Source organism: Lissotriton helveticus, chromosome 5_1 (genome assembly GCF_964261635.1).
Source record: "Lissotriton helveticus chromosome 5_1, aLisHel1.1, whole genome shotgun sequence".
NCBI classification, from domain to species: Eukaryota; Metazoa; Chordata; class Amphibia; order Caudata; family Salamandridae; genus Lissotriton; species Lissotriton helveticus.
In genome coordinates this window covers 1,701,561,897-1,701,582,635 of record NC_136065.1, presented here as the reverse complement: position 1 = coordinate 1,701,582,635, position 20,739 = coordinate 1,701,561,897, and the positions used below count along the sequence as shown (strand labels likewise).

Genomic DNA, 20,739 nt, shown 5'->3' with positions numbered 1-20,739 from the left:
ATACACACACACATTTCCATTCAGCACACAACATATCCCTCAAACCATGGCGGAAATTACAGGTTTCTCCTACTCCGAAGAAGAGGTGGACAGGGTCATTGCCTCTATGTTACCACACACTGGGGCCCCCAACAGAGACAACAATGAGGCCAGCCAATGCTGGGATGAACCAACTGAGTTAAAACGCACACAAATTAAGACCTTAATTCATGGCGTAATGATGGCTGAATACCTCAGGGGCAATATGGCACCAAGAGGCTTGATCGTAAGAAACAAACCATTTATCTTACAGAAAGATAAACAATTTAAAAAAGATTTCTCACTAATATCGTGGCACTGTACCAGAGACTGGTTAGTGTTGATAATAAAAACAGCAGCACGACTCTCTGAGACTCTCAAAGAAGAAATTCATACCTTAGAAATTCGCCTTAAATCTTACCAAAGCACCAGTGAGTTGAAAAAAAGGCTTGAGGAACTAAATAAGAGTATGACTGAGTTCGAAATTGGACTAAAAGACACAAAATATGTAAAATTGGCGAAAGATCAGAAATCTTTTTCACATGAAAAAGCGTACCCATACACCAGAGATGACTATACACCAAGTAGTAGGAACCCTGGCTACAACACAGACAGCGAAGGTACTGATTCAGGATCTGACAGCTCAGACTCCTCTAGCAACTACAACCGCACCAGCAATCGGAGACCAAGGAGAGGACGAGGGAATGCAGGAGGTACCAGAGGAACCAACCTTTCAATTGGCCACCCTATCCAGGTCCTCAAGCGTATGGACCTCCTCCACCTTTTTTCTACGGCCCACAACAATACCCCCCAGCATACCATCAACAACCATTTCAGCACTGGGACCAAAGTCAAGACCAACAAAGCCAGCCTTTTTTAGGCCGGGGCAAACCCACACAACGAGGAAGAAACAGAAAAGGACAACAACTACAATGGGCGCAACCCCTGGAGACGGCAAGGAGCCATACACGCATCATAGGACCACCAGAACCAACAACGAGCAACAACCCAGTTTAGTTGTGAACTTATTGGATGTGACATTAACACCAACACAACTACAAGTAATAGAAAAAGGTTTGGGTTTTGTGCCTGCCCCCTCGATAGACAGATTTAAGCTCTGTTGTGAACTGAAAGAGTTCATAAGAAAAATAAAATTGGAAGTGTTCTTCAGAGACAAACAACCAAATGAAACACAAAGCAATGACACAGGGTTAAAAAAGAAATCCACTTTTACCCCGCCACCTATGAATCTCCCTGTCGAGCTTTTGGCCTTTGAGAAGGCAGTCATGAAAGAAGTAAAGGAACTGGACCCAAGGACAATCAAGGTGTTCGAAAACACAAGTAACACCGAGCGTGCAGCAATATAGCAGCTTTCCAAAGACGACAATATCACCATAAAACCAGCTGACAAGGGGGAGCAATAGTCCTTCAAAACTCACAGGACTACAGAGACGAATGCCTACGTCTACTGGCTGATGCCAGAAACTATGTCCGCATCACTGAAGACCCGACAGAACGACTTCGGATTACCATTGCATTTCTCATTGAGGAATCTATAACCAACGACTGGTTGAGTAAAAAGGAAGCTGACTTCTTAGTGAACACCAAACCAGTTACTCCCTATTTTTACACCATTCCAGAAATCCACAAAAACCTAGACAAACCACCAGGGATACATATTGTGTCTGGGATAGGGTCTATTTTGGAACCTTTAACCAAGTTTGCAGACGCATTCTTAAGACCAATCATACAGAAAACAGACACCTACCTCTAAGATTCCAAAGCCGTCCTCTGTCTCCTGAAAGACCTTACTTTCGACCCCACATCCAGCATATTGATCAGCCTGGATGTGGAGAGTCTTTATACCAGTCTCCCCCATAAGGAGACATTAGAAATACTTGAAGAAGTCCTCTTTGAGGAGGATTGGCCATATCACACACCCAGACATGTAGTGCTCGAATGTTGCAGATTAGCACTCACAGAAAACCTTTTTCGCTTTGAAGAGACATTGTTCCGCCAACAACATGGCACGAGCATGGGCAGCACTTTTGCGCCGAGTGTGGCAGGCCTTTATGTTCACCAACTTGAGAAACAGAAGATCCTCAATGCCAGTAACCCCCACATACAACATGTCAAAATGTGGAAAAGGTACATAGACGACGTTCTATTGATATGGCATGGCACTGAAGAAGAAGCAAATAGCTTCTTTCTTTGGCTCAACACACAAGACAGGTACTTGACATTTACCCACACCATGAGCAGGTCTCATCTAATATTCATAGACCTCAATATCTGGGCCAGACAAGGCATCCTAGCCACCACAACACATTTCAAGCCAACTGCTAGAAACTGCCTTTTAATATATGACAGTTTCCATCCCAGACACCTCAAACAGAACCTCCCCTTTCGGACAATTCCTTCGACTTAGAAGGAATTGTACAGACAAAGAAGACTACATGACACAGGCAAAAGACCTGAGTGAGAAACTCAGGACTCAAAATTACCCAAAGAAACTGGTTAGCAAAGCAAAAAAGAGGGCGGGCAATAACAATGGGGAAGCCCTTCTCGAAGCGAAAGTGACCAATGAAACAGAAACCAAGAGACCAATATGTATCACCACGTTTAATACAGCATCTGATCAAGTCACTAAAATAGTGAAAAAACACTGGAAAATACTTAACAGTGGTGGACTTAATATACCCACACCAATGTTTAGTCACAGATGTGGCATGAATCTGAAAAATCATCTGGTATACACACGACCGAGGATTAGAGAAAACAACACTCACATGTTACATCCTCTACCAACAGGGCACTACCCCTGCAGTAACTGCAGCGTGTTCCATTTAACTACAGCCACAAAACAAGTTTCTTTTAACAACAACACCACTTGGGAACTACGCCAGTTTACCAACTGCAATACCACTGGAGTGATCTACTTGATCACTTGCACATGTAATTTACATTACGTGGGAATGACCACGAGAAAAGTGAGCACTCGCATTGTGGAACATAGAAGCAACATACGATGCAAACATGCCACCACACGAATTACAAACCACTTCATTGAAAAACAACATACACCCAATGACCTCAGGTGGGTGGTGTTAGAGAACATTAAGAACAAGGAAAACCTTGAAAGGACACTACATGAACATGAACAGCGGTGGGTATTCAAACTCCACACGGACACACAAGGCCTGAACGATGAAATACCTTGGGGCACCTTCTGTCCCTAAATAACTCAGGGTTCAGTCCCAGTGACTTGGCACACATCCTAGATTGGGACGATAAGGTTTTCCAAACTAAAAGTGATTTTCAATCCTGGTGAACCAAACCAACATAAAGGTACTGGATAGACAGATTCCACCTCATGCGTACCACAAACGCAACTGACCTATTCCAAAGTGCCTTACATATCATAATGACCATGTTACAAAATCCCACCCCACTGTATACTTGTTACTTCCACCTGTTATGGAATGACTATGAGCATACCAGGACCGAACATAACTGGAATATAACCAGATTCCAACCTCTTCACACAGTGATCATAGCTAACCTTATTCACAGTAAACCACTTATAATAATCAAAACTCCTGATAATTACAGGGGGCGCGACTCTCCTATGAATGGCAATCTAATTTCCAGTAATTACATTGGGTCCAATGACAGATTTAAATATCTCTATGGAACCGTTATTAACGTAGACTTTGTTTTTCCTTTATAAATCCAACCATTCTATGTTTAATCGCCGACGACCCAACACCACATGGCCGCCACACTTACCCATAGGCGGCGGCCATTTTTGATAACACCAGCGCGGTCTAGACTTGCCGACAGTAACACGTGGCAAGACGAAACGCGGAAGTGTTTTAAGCGTCCCTCGCCAGAGACATGCTAAGATCCGGTCTGGCGGGGAAGCAAAGTAGGTGTTCCAGCTCGGCATCCCCCAGTCTGAAGTAAGTGAACTTTCTCTCCTTACAGGTCCCGCGATGCACAAAGGTCTAAACGAGTCTGGAAAAGCTCATAATACCACTTACCGAGTCTTTTTGAAAAGCGAAAAATAACTATAACCGCCATTTTGATTTTCCTTTCATCCTTACACGATAGGATTATTTCAAAGGGAGACACTGCCCCCCCCCCCCAGAGACCATGAAGTGCTATTAGGCACATTGACAAGTAATTATTCAAGAACTAACTATCCTTCTATGTCGTGTGTGTAAAATTAATGTGTGTGTGTTAATACTGTCATATCAAGTCCTGTGTTGTTTTTCTGTGTGAATTCACGCCACAGACTACCAAGTGCATTATTTTTCTAGGCACAATCACTGGACCGTGCGAGTTTGCACGCACCAATATGGAGCAAACAACCACCCATATTTTACGTGCAGCATGAAGGAAGAAGTGTGTACCCCCACTCTGATGAGAGGGGGGTTTTATCTCTAATGTTTTTTCCTTATTATATTACAGATATACTGCGAGGACTAGGAATCATATGTATTTTTACGCATGCTTTTATTAGTAGCAGCGTTCACTTTTTTTTTATCCTTAAAAGTTTGTTTTCCTATTAGCGTTCAAACAGGAGTGGCAAACACAGGGCTGGTCCCTGTGTGGTCCTGAAGAAAAGCTAGGGGAAGCTTGAAACATGTCGACCAAACACTGATTACATTTCCATTACAGACTGGTACACAGTGTTCTATCCCATTTTTTAACCATACCAACCTAGGAGCAGGAATAAAATTGTTTAGGCCCCCTAGCACGGTATTTTTAAATCACCAACATCCACTCCACCTCACATTGCACCACACATAGTCCTTCACAACATTGTGCTCCTACGTAACTTCGCAAGTCGCAGCACGCCCCAGTTCGTAGAGAACTGGGATGGCCCCAATGATGAAGCATGTCACTGTGGGGAAACCCTTGTGAGTGAGGGGACTCAAGAAAAAGAAAGACATTTTTCTTTCTTTTGGGCTTTTTCTGACCATAATGGCCGGTAGCCTTGTCACAAGCTAGGTCCTAGAACCCAATACCTTGGGCTCTGTATTTCATGACAAAATCCAATAATATACATAATAATCAAAGCTTAACATTAAATAATAATTTCGAGAAAATACAAAATTTCTTCAACATCAATAACTCCGTAAACAAAGTTCAAATATTCACGACCTTGCCCAATGCATTTCGGGATTATATGGAATCCCTTCTTCAGGGGCCACTGTGAAGAACAGAAAACAATGATAACTGTAATGAACAATCATTCTTGTGAAAAACAATGCGTGAGCACCGTCATGCTGCAAACAATGCATGTTTTAAGTGAAAAAAAGATATATAGACCCTTATATGCATCTTGCTAAAGGCAATACGAAGAAGAATCATCCAGTGAAAAAAGTGAACACTCCTTGTTTATTAATCGCTAATTGTGCAAAGAACAGGATTGAAGAGGTGATTAGAAAATAAAAGTTAAGGTGAGTGAGAATTTGTCTTATCACTCACTAAAGTCTAGAGTTCTGCGCGCTTAGGAGAGTATTCAGTTCATGCTAAACTGGGGATCACAATAAACTAAACTTACTCTGCGGCCATGCAGGTCAAAAGAAGTACGGCTGTGAAACTGCTTCAGAAGACATATGAGACCAAACCCCCTATGGGAAACAACTCGTGGTTGTAATTGTGACTCTTGAAAAAACAGACATGTACTGCAAAAGATAAGTACTATGTCGACTTATTTGGTATAAGAGACACTCGAGCACGCTCTTAGAGAACAATATTCTGCTCGCTCTCTTAATCCTGGGTATGAAAAAATGAAAGCGTGTGCATAAAAATCATGACTCGGTGTAATGAGGACCTAAGCAATCTCCAGATTCGTGTGTATGATTACCTCGGTGATGCTCAATCTGTTGTTTCACCAATTCCTTACAAAAGATATCAACCCACTCGGTCGAATGCCGACAATAAGCGTGCCGTCAGTGCAGTGAAATTCTCCATGTAGATGTAAAAACACCGCAGTTGAATATATGTGAATTCCATGGAATCTAAGCGCTACTCGCGTACTACCGCTACAAAGGCGAACTCAAAATCCGCTTGTTCCTCCAGCTCCACAATATGAAATCAATGCTCCGGCGTACCTCATCCCTTCTAAACTCGCCACCCTGGGAAGCGCGTCGTTGTTCATGCAAATAGAAACAGGACTAACTGGAACTAGAGCCATGCGCCATGTTGGAGTATGCTAACAAACTATCTGGATGGTAAATCCTAACTCTGAATAGTACTCCCTGTTACGAGGGCATAATAGATGATGCAAAGAATAAAATGTGTGAAACTAAGTGACACGGCAAAAGATATGAGAGTGTAGTGGAATGCTTGCATATTCAATAAAATTCACAGTGTAGAATACAGAAAAGTGCAGAAAATAGTAAAAAATAGTAAACAAAAAAGTTTATTATTAGAAAAAGGTACCACAGAAAGAATACCAAGAAAAGTAGTTTGGAAATTAGTGGCGGGAGTGTGCCCACATCACACCTGTATCTGAAAAAGAAAATGATCTAAAAACAAAATATTGCCTTCAGAAATTGCATATTCACAATCTATGAACTGAATGCAGAGCATGGAACACAGTCCTGTGTTTTAAAAGAAAACATCATCCAAACAACATGTATTGAAATCAAATGATGTTCTGATCCACCATTAGAGCATCTTGTTACTTATAAAAAACACAACATTTCTATTCGGTCATTTAATCCACCCGGCATAAGTGTCTGTAGGAATTGTGTCCACCACACTTCCCTCTGGGCTAATACCCTACCATTGTCACACCCAGGCTTGAGTGTTAATGCTTCTAAAATTGTGAATTTGAGTTGTGCAATGGTATGCTTGTGTTCTAACCAATGTTTAGCAAAATGCGTTTTGATGCTCTTGGTTTGAATGGTACTCTTATGTTCGGTGATCCTTACTTTGATCTTACTTGTGGTTTTTCCTACGTAAAGAAGCCCTCAGGGATACTTAAATGTGTAAATGACGTTTTCTGTGTTGCAGTCTCCATTGTACCTTAGCTTAGTCGGTTGACCTGAATGAGGATGGTTAATGACATTGCCTGTCATTACATTGTTGCAATTGTGGCATTTGCGCATCCCTGTAAACTGTTGTGATGCCGCTTTAGTTGTTGTTTTTCAATGTAACACTTATAGGGCACAATATTACAACACCTTATTCGGCGCTATGAAACCCCCACGGGTGGAGTACGTGCTACAGAAAACAATATATAAATACATAAATACATTTAAAGATAATACAACTGGGGATAATTGAAAGAATACGTGAATTAATTAGCTTTTCTTATCACCTGATATCACCGACATCTATTGCATCCTTTGATTCATACACATATTACTGGATTCTTGTTAAGAAATGAGAAGAGAGAAGCAGACTTACACTAGAACCGGCAGATCTAGACACTCTATAGGGGATCGACTCCTGGGACGAAGATCGACTAGGAAAAAACATAATTGTGAGAATCTTTGCCAACTACAACATGAGTGTCAACATAATCTCTTTCGCCAACATACACTCTACGTTCCTGCATTGTGCACATACTGTGTCTCCTGATTTATTATTTTACTTATTCAAGCAACCACTACCATTTTCACAAGAAACATGGTGCATCGCACGGAACCCAGAGCATGCAGACAACTCACAGTCTAGGTGGAAAACGGGTAGGTAAATAGGAATTTGAATAATATTTAACTGTTTAATCTTTGAGCTGAAGTGCTCTGCCACCCTTAGGAATCCAACAATGACATCTCATAAACTATATCCATATTTACACTATAGCCAGGTGAGGGAAAATTGAGGACTGGAGAGTTGAAATGGGGGTATTAATTTCCTTTGTCTCAAAGTTCAGTAGGTGAATTCTTGCCTGAGCGTGCTGTCTCCATTGATCTTCACCCTGTGTCAGTGGAGTAAAGAAAAATTCCCCCCTCCCCCCGCAGAATGTGATGAGGGACCTCTGAGTCTCCCATATCTCAAAGATAATAACTGGCCTTGGCTTAATAGGGCCCCTTGAAGGGTTGGGAGCCCCCTCGTTGCTAGGGTTGCAGGAAGCTGCATTACATCTGTAGTAAAATCACTGTGAAGAGCACGCTGCACTGCTAGACTTTTTAGAACCAGAAGACACAGGTAATCCCAATGTCCTACTCCCACGCTGGGCGTTGTGCACATAAATTGCAAGCATACTGCACACTGACACTACTCCTCCTTAAATCATAAATACTGAAAGACCGTTAGTGAAACAGGGGCAACAAACAGACGCTTTAGGTTGCACAAAAAAGGCACATATTGTACAATATACAGCTAAGTAATTACAGACAATCACACAAGGATGTTAGTTTTTGTGAGGAAATGGGGTTTATTATATGGTGTCTAAGCCGCGGACCGTGCAGGTAAGAGCGGTGGGGCCGGGTAGGGGAGGAAAATTTCGACAGACGACGAGGGAAAATTAATTATTTATTTAATTTCCCCTCGTTGTCGTCTGTCGAACACCCTTCCCCCCCCTTCCACCCGGCCTGCCGCTCCACCACTCTTACCTGGTTGTGTGACCTCACCTACCAACCCCTTAAGGACCAGTAGGTTTCGTTTGTTAAACCCTTTAGTTCAGCCCTGGGTAGCTGTGGCTTCGAGCAGCAAGGCTTACACAAAGAAACAACTGTAAAGCGTTAAAACAGCACCAGACAGCTGAAGAAGAAATACATGAGACACAGGAAATTCAACACCAATGTATAACAAGCATTTGCAATGCAATAGGCCTCGCATTACTGTAAGTTTGAGCTATTGGTGTTGCATTATTATTAGCCACGCCAATAGCTCACTCTTTCAGTAATGCAAGACCTAATGCATTGCAAATACTTGTTTCTTTTACATGGAATATATTACTTCGATTCAGTCTGCTTCTAAGCACTCAGATGAGAAACTTAAAAGGATATTAAGATAAAACACGGTTTCAGAGAATCACCCAGTTTTAGTCACACGGTGAAGCCAGGGCAGGAAGCAAACACGCAAGTAAATATGAAAATTACAATTTAGTTGCAGATTTGTCTGATCCAGGTGACATTCTGGTAAGAAACTTTATTGTATAGTTAATTAAAACCATTACAAAAATACAGATATGACAATATACTAAAAACACACTGATGTGAGAATAATAGAATTAAAATTGGTAGTAAAAACAAGTGTCTTTCTGGGGTAAAAAGTAACAATTTCCATGTTCAAGATTTTGCCTATGATCTTTGTTTTTTCTCAAAATGTTCGACAAATTTGATTGATCTACAAATGAATTGGGGGTCTGTGGTGCATAATGTTTTTATAATCGCAGACCTACAGGTACGTGTTCCAAACTGCTTGAACTTGGCTTTCAACCACTTCCGACGTTCCTCTATGAGAGCCGGGCAGATGCAAATTAGGTGGATAAAGTCTTGCCTTGCTGCACCGCATAGCCCGCACCCTTCACTTTCTTGGGGCTTCCACTTAGGACGCTCGGCGTTGGTTGGCAAACTACCCAGCCTTATATTAAGATATTTATGTTTGATATAAGGCGAGAAGGTCAGGTCCAGGGAATGCGCCGGCACTAGTTTTTTGTATGATTGGATAGTCATCCAGGCATGTGACCTGAGACTGAAAGCTATTTTGTCATCCAACAATGAGTGTTTGATGGCTGCCTTCCTGACCACCTGTTTGAATAAAGGTACTTGGAGCTTGGTTGCCCAGAGTTCAATCAGGTTTGTTGTTTCCAATGAAATTCTGAGGTACTTAGCGTAATTTGAGTTTGGACATTTGATGATGGTTTCCCACATAGTACGATAGATCATGATCTCTTGGTGCATCCAGACATTATACCAGAATTTTATGGTCTCATACTTCCTCAGTAGCACTTGAGATTTCAGGCCCAGTTCCAGTCTAACCTGGGCCGGGGATGCTTCACTTGGTAGCGCAAAAATGCGCTTATATATTCTCATTTGCACCTTATCCAAAAGTTGTGCACTCTTGCCGTGGTGCAATATGCTCCCGTAAGCTATCGTGGGAATAAGTTTGGCTTTCATTATTGTTAGCAGTGGTGAGACCAAAGGACCCTTGAGTTCAGTAGCTAAGCTCGCGAAAGCGTGCGTTAGGGCCATGCCCTTCTTTTCCATGCTGGTGAACTGTGCCTGGAAGTTAAGACGCCTATCCAGCAGTATCACGAGATACTTGTAACTTCCCACCGCTTCAAGTTTGACATTGTCTATGGTAAATGTTTGTGGCGGTTTATGGCGTCGGGTTATGACCATGGTTTTTGTTTTCGCACAGTTTATTTCTATCATATTCTGTTTTGTGTAGCGGGTCAGCTCCTGTAGTAGCCGATGCAGGCCTATTCGAGTCTGGCTTAATAGGACCACATCATCAGCGTAAGATAGGTGGGTTACACGAAGCGTGCCCAGCCGAGGCGGATGGGCATTGACCAAATCGAGCCTTGATGTTAAATCGGCCATGAATAAATTGAAGAGGTGGGGAGCCAGCACACAACCTTGCTTCAACCCATCAAAGGTGTGTATCTTCCTGGTTAGCCTTTGCCCATTGTTGATTTTTACCTGCATCCAGGTGTTGCTATACAGGTCGAGGATCGGCATTAGGATTGACTCCGGCAGGCCCTGCTTTTTCAGTTTGGACCATAGCAAATTCCTATTGACACGGTCGAATGCCGCTTTAAAGTCGACAAAACAGGTATACAGTTCCCGATGGTTAAGTAGACTGCTTTCGCCAATCATGCACAGCGCCATTGCATTAGCCATTGTGCCAGTTCCGCGACGGAACCCGGTCTGATTTAACGGAACCTTGCTGTTCATATCAGACCACTGTACCAGATCGGCAAGCACCAGGGATGCATAGTATTTTGCCTCTGCATCAATCAGGGCAATTAAGCGGTAATTTGATGGGTTTTTCCGATCTCCGCCTTTGTAAATGGTGTTGATGATGGCACCCCTCCAACTTTCAGGCACCCGACCAGAGTTGCTAATGGACTGGAATAGATGATTAAATTTGCGCGCCCAGAATTCAGGGTCCTCTTTGTATATCGCCTGCGGAATGCCATTTGGCGCCGGTGCGCTCTCTTGCTTGCCTTTCTTTATTATAGAACATATTTGTTGATCGTCAATTGACAAGATTGATTGGTCCAGGCCCTCCTTGCCATTAGATGTGGCTCTGGGACTGGAAAAGGATTTGCTTTCTTTTACCCTAGTTCTTGTAATTTCAGGTGTTGTTGTAGTCATCATGGCCTGGTGCTCCAATGGTTTTACCGCGAATGTATCCACTATATGTTGGACCCAAAGGTTTTCCGGTACGCATGTCATGCTTGTGGGTTGTACTGCTCTGTTGATTGCATTGATTTGCATCCAGAACGCTCTGGAATCTGATTTTTTAATGTTATGCATCAATTTGGCCCAAAAGTCATTGTATTTGTTCTTTTTTTCCCTCCATACTAACTTTTTGTATTCTTTCCTAATCAACCGAACTTCTTGCCAGGTGCTTTGCTTTGTCCTTGAACCTTGTACCCGTCTTGTGAGCTTTTGAAGACGGGTCTTCATAACTAGGGTGGTTGTTGAAAATTTGGGTTTGGTCGTGGGACTGCTATGCCTCCTGGGCTTGCTGCTTGATTTTGGCAATCTTTCTAGAAAGTTGGTCCAAGTTTCAGAACAGAGATCATTCTCTGCCATGACCATTTGTAATAGGTTCTTGGCATCCAGCGCTATTTGGGATAGTGTTTCGCTTGTCCACTTAAGCCGCTTCAGGTTGAACATTGATAATTGACCTGGTATTTTTGGAGCCATTGTATACCTGGGGGAGCTTAGTTTCATTTCAATGTGTTGCATGGAGTCATCACTGTCTAGAGTACCAATTATTTGAAATTTTTTGACCATGCTCATTAGGGGCAATGTTATTAATGTGTAGTCCAGAGTTGAGTTTGTATTATGACCTATGTATGTAGCCGCTGGCGGTTTGTCGTGCTTCGATCTTCCATTTAATACCCGTATATCTAGTCGTTCCAGGTCCCAAACCAGTTGCTTACCCAAATGGTCTGATCTCACAGGCGGTATAATCTCCTGAGCTTCGACATTCCAGATTTCGTTTGCCACTGAGATATTGTCCTCTTCCTCCGATTGATGCAAAAGATTGGAGTTAAAGTCGCCCGTAGCAATTATCTCCCAACTTGGGTGATCTAAGCGGATGGAAGTTACAACATTAACTACATGTTGGAACATATCTTTTTTTTGCTGTTTTTTCGGGTGGGCGTATATATTGATTAGGATAATTGTCCTTGGCACACATTTGATTGTGCTCTCCAGCTTGATGATTTGCATATCCATTGCTGAAGCCGGCACTTGCGAGACATTGATTTTTAGTGAGGTAGAAACGTAAATAGATAGACCTCCCCTTGCACGGCCGTAGCGCTGACTATCGCCTTTTCATGGAAACATAATCTTCCCGGAACATCGATTGGCTCAGTTGACCAAGTTTCCTGCAGCGCTATGATATCGTATTGATCCCAGGTAGCTGTTTTCCTGCTTTGATTTAGGATAATTTTTGCTCCTGCGATGTTCCATGAGAGCAGTTTTATAACATTTTCTTCACTTTTACCGGCCTCGTAATTGATTCAATTGCCGTTGATGGCTTGCATTTGTCTCTGGTAGCTATTAATTGATGTTTCTGCCCCCCTGGCACCGTGTAGAATTGAATGAGTGGTCGAGATTGTATAGTCTTCTCTTTTCCTAGATCTTTTTAGCAATGGTGACGGGTAGCCCTTTTTTGATTGTTCTTTCAGAGATATTCCCCACTCTTCAAATTTATTTACTTCTGCAAGAATGCTTTTTGTCACTTCTAGGCTCCTCCAGGTGGTAAGTGTGCCTTCCCTAGAGGCATTCTCTCCTAACGTGATGAATTTGATTGATGATAGGTCAGCCGATGTTAGGTGGGTTAGGCTAGGAATGGAAGATATGAGGTGGAGAATGTTCCCTCGGTTTAGGTAGTCTAGGGTTCCTTGGAGCTCGTAGCCGGGGATAAACAATATCTTCCCCGCTGTGTCTGGCTGCTTCTCAGAGGGTACTTTGCTGCTGATCTGAGCTGTTTCATTAGTGGCAGATTTCTGATCGTTGTAAGCCTCTGCATTAAGGTGAAGGTATTGCCCTATTTGGTTGTACGTCTCTTTCTGAGTTAGTGCTAGTGGCCTATTTGTCGTGGTTTGTGCCTCGTGAGCTAATCTGTTGGGTCCCGCCTGTTCTCTGTAGTGCCCACTAGATGTAATCACTGGTCCAAGACGTTGACCTATTGTTTCCACATTTGCAGTCTCATGGTGTGCTTGGGTACCGTTGGTGCCAATGTGTATTGTAAGTTTTGGTTGGTCATCCTTATGACTATCAGCTTTTGTTCTTATTTGCCTAAGACACTTTTGGTCACTTTTCCATGGAGTTTGGTGATCAGGCGGAATGGTGATACTTTTCCCTGTGGTTGCGTTAGTGCTTGGAAATGTGACCCAAATGGGGGGGATATATTTTTGATTTTTGTTCGTATCTTTAAGTGCCGCCCAGTGAGGTTTCTTGTTACGTAGATCATATCTATTCATTTGCTCCACCTTGTTTGAGGGATTCCTTTTGTCATCGGGAGTGGTGCACCATGTTTGTTTGAGAACGGACTCCGTTTTTTGGGATTCGTCCTGAAGATTATCTTGAGTTTTGTTTAGATGGGTAGCTACTCCTGACCCTCGATCCATGCTATTGTCAGTGATATTTGCAGCGGTTGTTACACTCCAAGGTTCCGCATTGCTAGCATTCCCTGCTTCTAAGTTTTTAACCGGTCCCACTCCCTTGATTGGTGACGACTTTTTTTTTGTTGTAGCTTGAGATGTGGCCTTGGGACTTGTCCACGGTCGTATTTGACTATCCTCGTTATCTTTATAGTTTGTATGTCCTGTCTGTGTTTTAAGTGATGGATTGTGTTTCCTCTTTATGGCGCCTGGTTCCAGCTTTAGTTTGGGTTTTGCCTGATTAAAGATAGGGAATGTTTTCAATATTTGTTTGTTGGTTGGTGGGCAGTTTGACAGTTGATTTCTGATCTTCCTTGCCCGTTTTTTTTGCCTCTTGGTTAGGCCTTTCTGATCATTTTGATTCGACCCATCTCGGATTAGTGATTGTGGTCCTAGTTGTTTGTGGTCATTGTTTTGTACGATGAGGGATGTTGCGCTGATTACTTCTGGTTCCTCAGTTATGTCGACAGGTTTCAATTGCAGCTTATGTAGTGCGTTTTTTTCAGTTAGTATTTGATTTACTGAATCTTTTGATTGGTCCGCATGTTCGTTTTGAAGAATCTTAAAATCTTCAAAGGAGATGAGGTCACATTCAATTGGGGTGTTATTGTCACCGCGATTTGCGTGTTTGCATTCCTGAAGTATATCTGTAAGTATTGATGGCAAATTCTTTAATTTTTCCAATATTGGATGGCAAGTGCAGGTTTGAGATTGTACCCATGGTCGGGTCTGGTCCTTAATGATCGCGAAAACGCTGGCCATATCATCTAGTTTTTTATTTACGTTAGCTATGTATTCCGCCATTGTGCTCATTAGGTGTATTTGAATATCCAGTTTATCAGATTGCATATTGAGGGTTTTGATTGAAGTTTCCAATATGCACCCTAGTGCACTATGTAATGTGATTATGGATTCCAGGTTTTCGCCAATGTCATAACCTCTTTTTTGCCGTGGTCGTTCTTCAACGTAGCTGCCAGGTGAGGGTCCATGTGAAACTTGCTTTGAAGGTGTTAAATCATTGTACTGCTCTTTAGTTATATGCCTTGTTTCACGGCGTATTTTAGGAGATTTAGTTGTTGCTGCGTTGAGGGCGGCTGAAACACTTGAGATTTCTATGATTGAGGAGTCTACCTGGGCATCACTGTGAGTCACGTGCAATGAGTCTGTTAGTGGAATGATATCCACCTCTTGGTTCGTTCCGCTGGATATATCTACTATGATTTTGCTTGGCGACTCCTGTAATGAGGGGTTTTTAGTACCCCAACCGGTTACTGTTGCTCCTTGGTTTGTCCTTCCGGTATGAGTTCCTTTGCTGGGGTTTTTTTGTTCCTCAAGTTTACTTCCAGTTATTTCTTGTGTCTCAATTCCAGGGGCGATTGTATTACTGCAGGTTTTCGGCCCTTCTTGGGTACTTTCAGTTGTTAGGCTGTCGGGGCAGGTTCCATGTGTCTTAGCACTTCCTTTGTTATGGATCGGAGGTTGAGTTGGCCAGCAGAGATTTAAGTCCTTTATCTTTATCGTCTTTAGGGATTTAATCAATACTGGGCTCGTACCTTGGTCCGGTCTAGGGGTTGAATGACTATGTGGAGACACCTTTTGTACCAATTCATACATGCTTGTGTCTGAATTGTGGCAGGCTTCGTTGTTGAATTGGTCTAGGTGGCATTCCGTTATTGATTGCTCATGGGATATAGCATAGTTTGATGTTAATGATGTTGATGGCATTAGTGGTGTTGATAAAGCTTGGTCGTGTTTATTCTTATTTTTTTTTCCCTGTGGAGAGCTTGTTTTATTTCCTTCGCACTGGCCACCTGAGATGTTAGGTGATCCTGTGTGGGTTATTGGTGACTTGCCCTGTGCTTGCCCTTGGAGTGTATTATACATTTTGTTAACCTTTTTATTCTCCTTGTGTATCTGGGCTTGGAATTGGAAGATGTTTTTCACAAGACTGGCATTCGTGCGCTTATGCGTCTCTTCTGTTACGTTGGCCTTAACGGTATTCATGATTTGGGCGTTCTGTGGGGTCCTTGGTGCTGTTTGTGTTGTTGGTCCAGCTGGCCTTATTTCAGTTGGTGACATTGGTTTTTGCAAGCCTGTTGGGGTATTTGGTAGTGCGTAAAATGCTGTTGCAGAATCTTTCAGAAAGGCAAATCTGCCAGTGTGGTTCATATTCACATTGCTGAAGATCGAATATACGGGCGGAATTAGCTGTGCTAATGTGTTTCCATCCGCTGAGCCGGCGGGAGATTTGGTTTTGGCCTTGGCTTTTCTCCTTGGATTCTTGGGAGGGTTTGTGCGTGTTTTCCCCGACCTCATTCCCTTTTATTTGATTTGTTTTATGTGTTCCCTCCCCTGCCGTGTCCGCTCTGCTTCCTGTACCACCTCCCAAGCCCATCTGAATCCTTAGGTGGAACAGCTGCCGTCAGGTTGGCGCAGTGAGTGCTATTGTGGTGCTCGCAAAAGACACGCAACAGGTTGAGCCGGTTGAACAGCTGCCCTCATGGGCAGCACTGCAGAGGGGCAGATTGAATTGTATATGAACCCACAGATCTGCGGGGTGTGCTGACCAGTGTCCCAATCCCGGTTTAATCCAAGTCCATTTCCAAGTCTATTACCGATCTAATTGTTAACTCTCATTAACTCTCCTGAACTCTCCTCGCGGCTAGGGGCTATGTGCAATGGGTTATGGGTATGGTAGTTTTCCGCCTTGTTCCACCGACCCACCGTCCCAAAGTTCAGAATCAGTAAAGTATTTGTGAGCAAACAAGCCCCCTACCTCTTCAAGTGCGGTTTGATTGCCCAGTTTGATTGCCCAGTCCGCGGTCCGCAGTCCACCGTTCACAGTCCACGGACCACCGTCTGTTCTTAGGGGTGGCCAAGAGGCTAGAATGAGGCGAGAATGACAATCCCCCCTCCCCTGCTTAGCGGTGTTGTTTTCACAGCGCTTACACAGCGCTCACACCACCAGCAGGCGGCACTTTGCAGCAACTTGGCTCCTTAGACCTCCTTAGACCTCAGACCTCGGGGTCTTGTTCCTCTCTTATCGTATGGCTTCCGGCTTGCTGGGCTTAGAGTGGAGCAGGCTCGCAGTGGCAGTGACAGTAGGGTGCTATTGTCACAGCGCTCAGCCCTCGGCCCCTGGTCAAACAGAGCTCGCACCTATCCACACTGCACGCCGCAGCCGCTCCTCCAATCCGGCATGGTCAAGCTGTCAGGCAGAGCCGTTAGCAGGTCTTGAAGCGCAGTATCCCCGGTTTGCTCCGTGTAGCTGAACCGGGTGGTGATTTTCGCTCCGGTTTCGCTCCGTGTCTCTCTCCTGGGCCCCCTCGGCCCCCCCAGCAAATGATGGGAGCGGAGCGGGATCAGGATCGCCCGTGTCGCGCTCGGTGAATGGCGTTCCGAGATCGTTCTGATCGTAGCCGCAGCTCGTGAGCACCCTCCAGTGACATTCGATATTTGTCAATAATAGCTGTATTGGAAGTGTAGGGTTATTTTCAGCAATTTTGTGTGATATTCATTACATTTGTAACCTTTGTTTAACACATTTGGATTTTATTATATCAATTTTAAGGAGATTTACAGAAAAGCATGGGGCGATTAAGAATTGTTAACGCTTTCCGTCCTCGAGTTCATGCATTTGTGGGTTGTCGGAACGTGAACAGATCATACAGTTTGAACCAGGGCCCGCTGGTATTGATTAAATTGGAAAGGTTCAGTTTTTGCTAAATTTTACCTTGAGGTTCGAACCTCAGATTTGGTGTGAAAGAAATTTAAAATGAACTCCGTCCCCGCCCCCCTTTTTTGTTGTAAATTCTGTTAATTGAATAAAGAACATGTAATACAAGACAAACAAATTGAAGACTCATGTTCCTGTAAAACGAGCATCAATTAAGCCAACATTCCATTATACAAAATGCAATGGCTGAGTAAAAGCATACGTCAGGATCTACCCCAAATAAAATGCAAACAGGCTCTACATTACAAACTGTAGCTCAATATAGGGGAACAAAAATCCCCCGAGCCTCGCCACTATTTCATGTAACAGGTAACCCAGTATAGTAGAAGCAGAGAGAAACAAGCCTAGATGCGGGAGGGAAAAATTGAATACAGCAAGATCCCCCTTAACTTGAGTGATGGACAAGAGCCTATCTTCAGTGTTGCATAGGAAGCTTTGGGGATGTACTGTGAATGTCAGCTTATCATATAAATTCTTCCCCTGTTCCATGGGGGACCCTCTGCTCAGGAAAGCCAAAGGGAACTGACATCAATTACGCATGAAAAATACCCTTTGAAGAAAAAAAAAGAAAATCCAAAAATGAAAACCTCACAAAGGAAAAAGAAGGAGAAACAAAGGGATGTGCTGAGATAGGACTGCCCATTAGGCAGGGGTTGAGGAGTCATCAGGCCAGATGTTCAGGCCAAGGTGAGTCGCTCGGGAGAGTCTGGATTCTGGCCTCTAGAGTATGGTTCAAGAAAATCCTTAAACAATTGCAAGGCCCGAAGTCTGGGAGCAACCAAACGAGCGAGCGTGGTCTCAGTAAGGTAGTGTATAAGAGGCTGCCAAATGCGGGTGAAGCGTGTGACTGTGTGGGTGATGCAGGTGGTTACCAATTCAAGAGCTAAAACGTTCCACAGGCGAAGAAACCAGGTGGCAATAGGGGGAGGCTGCGTCTTCTTCCAAAATAGGGCTATTGACTGTCAGGCTGCTCCTAACAGATGGAGGATCAGCATAGCAGTGAGTGTTGAGGGTTTAATGCCTATGAGCGTAACTATCGGGGAAGAAGGAATAGGGAAACCTACTACCTCCTTAATGTGGCTGAGGATCTCCTTCCAAAAGACTGTGATTATTGAGCATGAACACCATGTGTGAAGGAAGTCACCTCTATCCCCCTGCATCTCCAGCAGGTCGGGGGGGGGAATTTAGAAACATTTGGTGCAAGCGAGTTGGGGTATAGTACCTGCGCATCATTAACAGTTAGGCCGATTAGCATTGCAGATTGCTCTGGAATGTCTTTGGGATATCCCGCCACGCCGGGGCCCACTCTTCAGGAGATATTTCTGCTGCTAAGTCTGATGCCTATCGCGTCTGATATCCATGGGGTGTGGGGCGCCGGGAGTGTTGTAAAACAGTATATGTATTAGAAATCAAGCCCTTCGACCCCACAAATTTGTGAACCAGGGACTCAAAGGTAGTGAGCCGTCTAGTAGCCCCTGGACATAGGTCTGGGAGCCAAGCCTGTGGCGTAGTTGGTAGTATTGCAATCGTGTCCCCCCTGTGAGGTGGAATTTTAGCCGGCATTGCTCAAAAGTAAGAAAATCCTGACCCTTAAAAAGGTCCTGAATGACTGGGCACTCGCCCTCTGTCCATTTATCAAATGCCTGGGTTTACAATGCCGGGGGAAACATCGGGTTACGGGCTATCGGAGTATTTGAGGATGGGAATGACGTCAGGCGTCTGGGGACTGCCAGTTTGTCCCAAATTTCCAATACCGTCTTCGTAGGGGTGGCTATGTAGGCGCTGCAGGCGGCGCACTCCACATGGAAGTTAGGCCAAGACCCACAAAGGCCTACAAGCCACCTCCCGGTCCAGATGAAACAAATGTTTTTCGCTATCGTGAACCACTCATTCCGAGATGTACCTAAGGTGACAAGCCCAATAATATTCCAAGAGATTGGGGCACGCCAGTCCACCCCGGTCATGAAGCAACCTCAGAATCCAGTTAGAAAAGTGCAGGGGGGGATTTCCTAATATAAACTTAGTAATGTCAGGCTGTAGGGAAAGAATATCAGCCTGTGGTATTAGGGTGGGAAAGGTCTGGAAAAGATAGAGAACATTGGGGAGGAGGGACCTTTTGATAGTGTTAATACGCCCTAACCAGGGAAGGGGAAGACCCTTCCATCTGTGGATTTCCTTCCGGATAGCCTTGCTATATTTAGGCCAATTAGATTGAGCCCAGGTCGAGAGTGTAGGGGTCAAGTCTAGGCCCAGGTATCGAATCGAGACATCTGTCCACTGCACCGGAATCAGGTCGCACAGTGCTTGGATTTCCGAGGCCAAAAGAGTAAGGTTAAGAGCATGAGATTTTCCAAAATTGCTTCTATATCCTGATGCCATCTCGAAGGTCTTCAGAAGGGAGGCCACCACCGGGAGGGATGTAGAGGTAGAGGATATGGAAAGCAGAAGATCATCCGCAAAGAGGGAGGCTTTCTGTTCACACCCTCCCATTGGGAAGCCTTGGATATTACGATCTTGACGAATAGCGATAGCCAGGGGTTCCACAACCAGGGCAAACAAATACGGGGATAGCGGGCATCCCTACCTAGTGCCCCGGTAGATGGGGATAGGAATGGTGAAACACTGTTGAAGCGTATGCGGGTAGAGGGTTTCGCATAAGGCGCCATCAATCTGGAGATCATCCCCAGGCACAGCCCCACTCTCCGCAAACCTTCCACTCGATCGAAGAATTTCTCCACATCGAGGGATATCAGACAGGCAGGGATATTTCTATAGCGTACTTTTTCCACTAGATGGGCAACCCATCGGATACTATCCGCTCCCTGGCGATGTTGAGTAAAACCCACCTGGTCCAGGCCAATGAGACTGGGAAGATGGGATTCCAGGCGATTGGCTAAAAAATTTTTATACATTTTTGCGTCAGTGATAAGCAGAGCAATGGGGCGGTCTGACGTGGGCAGGCAATGATCCTTACCCGGCTTAGGAATAAGTACCACCTCCACTTCATTCATGGAGGGGGTGAGACCCGTGGCGTCAGTGAAGCTATTAAAAATATGAAGCAAATGGTCTCGAAGCTGCGGATAGAAGACCCGGTAAAAAGTGACAGGTAGTCCATCCGGCCTGAGGTCCTACCAATTGGAAGTTGTTTCAGGGCCTCTGCTATTTC

The 20,739-nt window shown here is 44.1% G+C and overlaps 1 protein-coding gene across 6 annotated transcripts in view; it reads right to left on the bottom strand.

Annotated features, from left to right (window-relative positions):
- The window catches only part of RNF212B (ring finger protein 212B), a 1,495,999-nt gene that overhangs the window by 497,531 nt on the left and 977,729 nt on the right, over positions 1 to 20,739 (bottom strand). For all 6 annotated transcript variants that reach the window (XM_078641360.1, XM_078641359.1, XM_078641361.1 and 3 more), the window contains one exon: positions 7,447 to 7,504. In XM_078641360.1, coding sequence (XP_078497486.1) covers positions 7,447 to 7,504 — 58 coding nt within the window. The remainder of the gene's footprint in view (positions 1 to 7,446; positions 7,505 to 20,739) is intronic.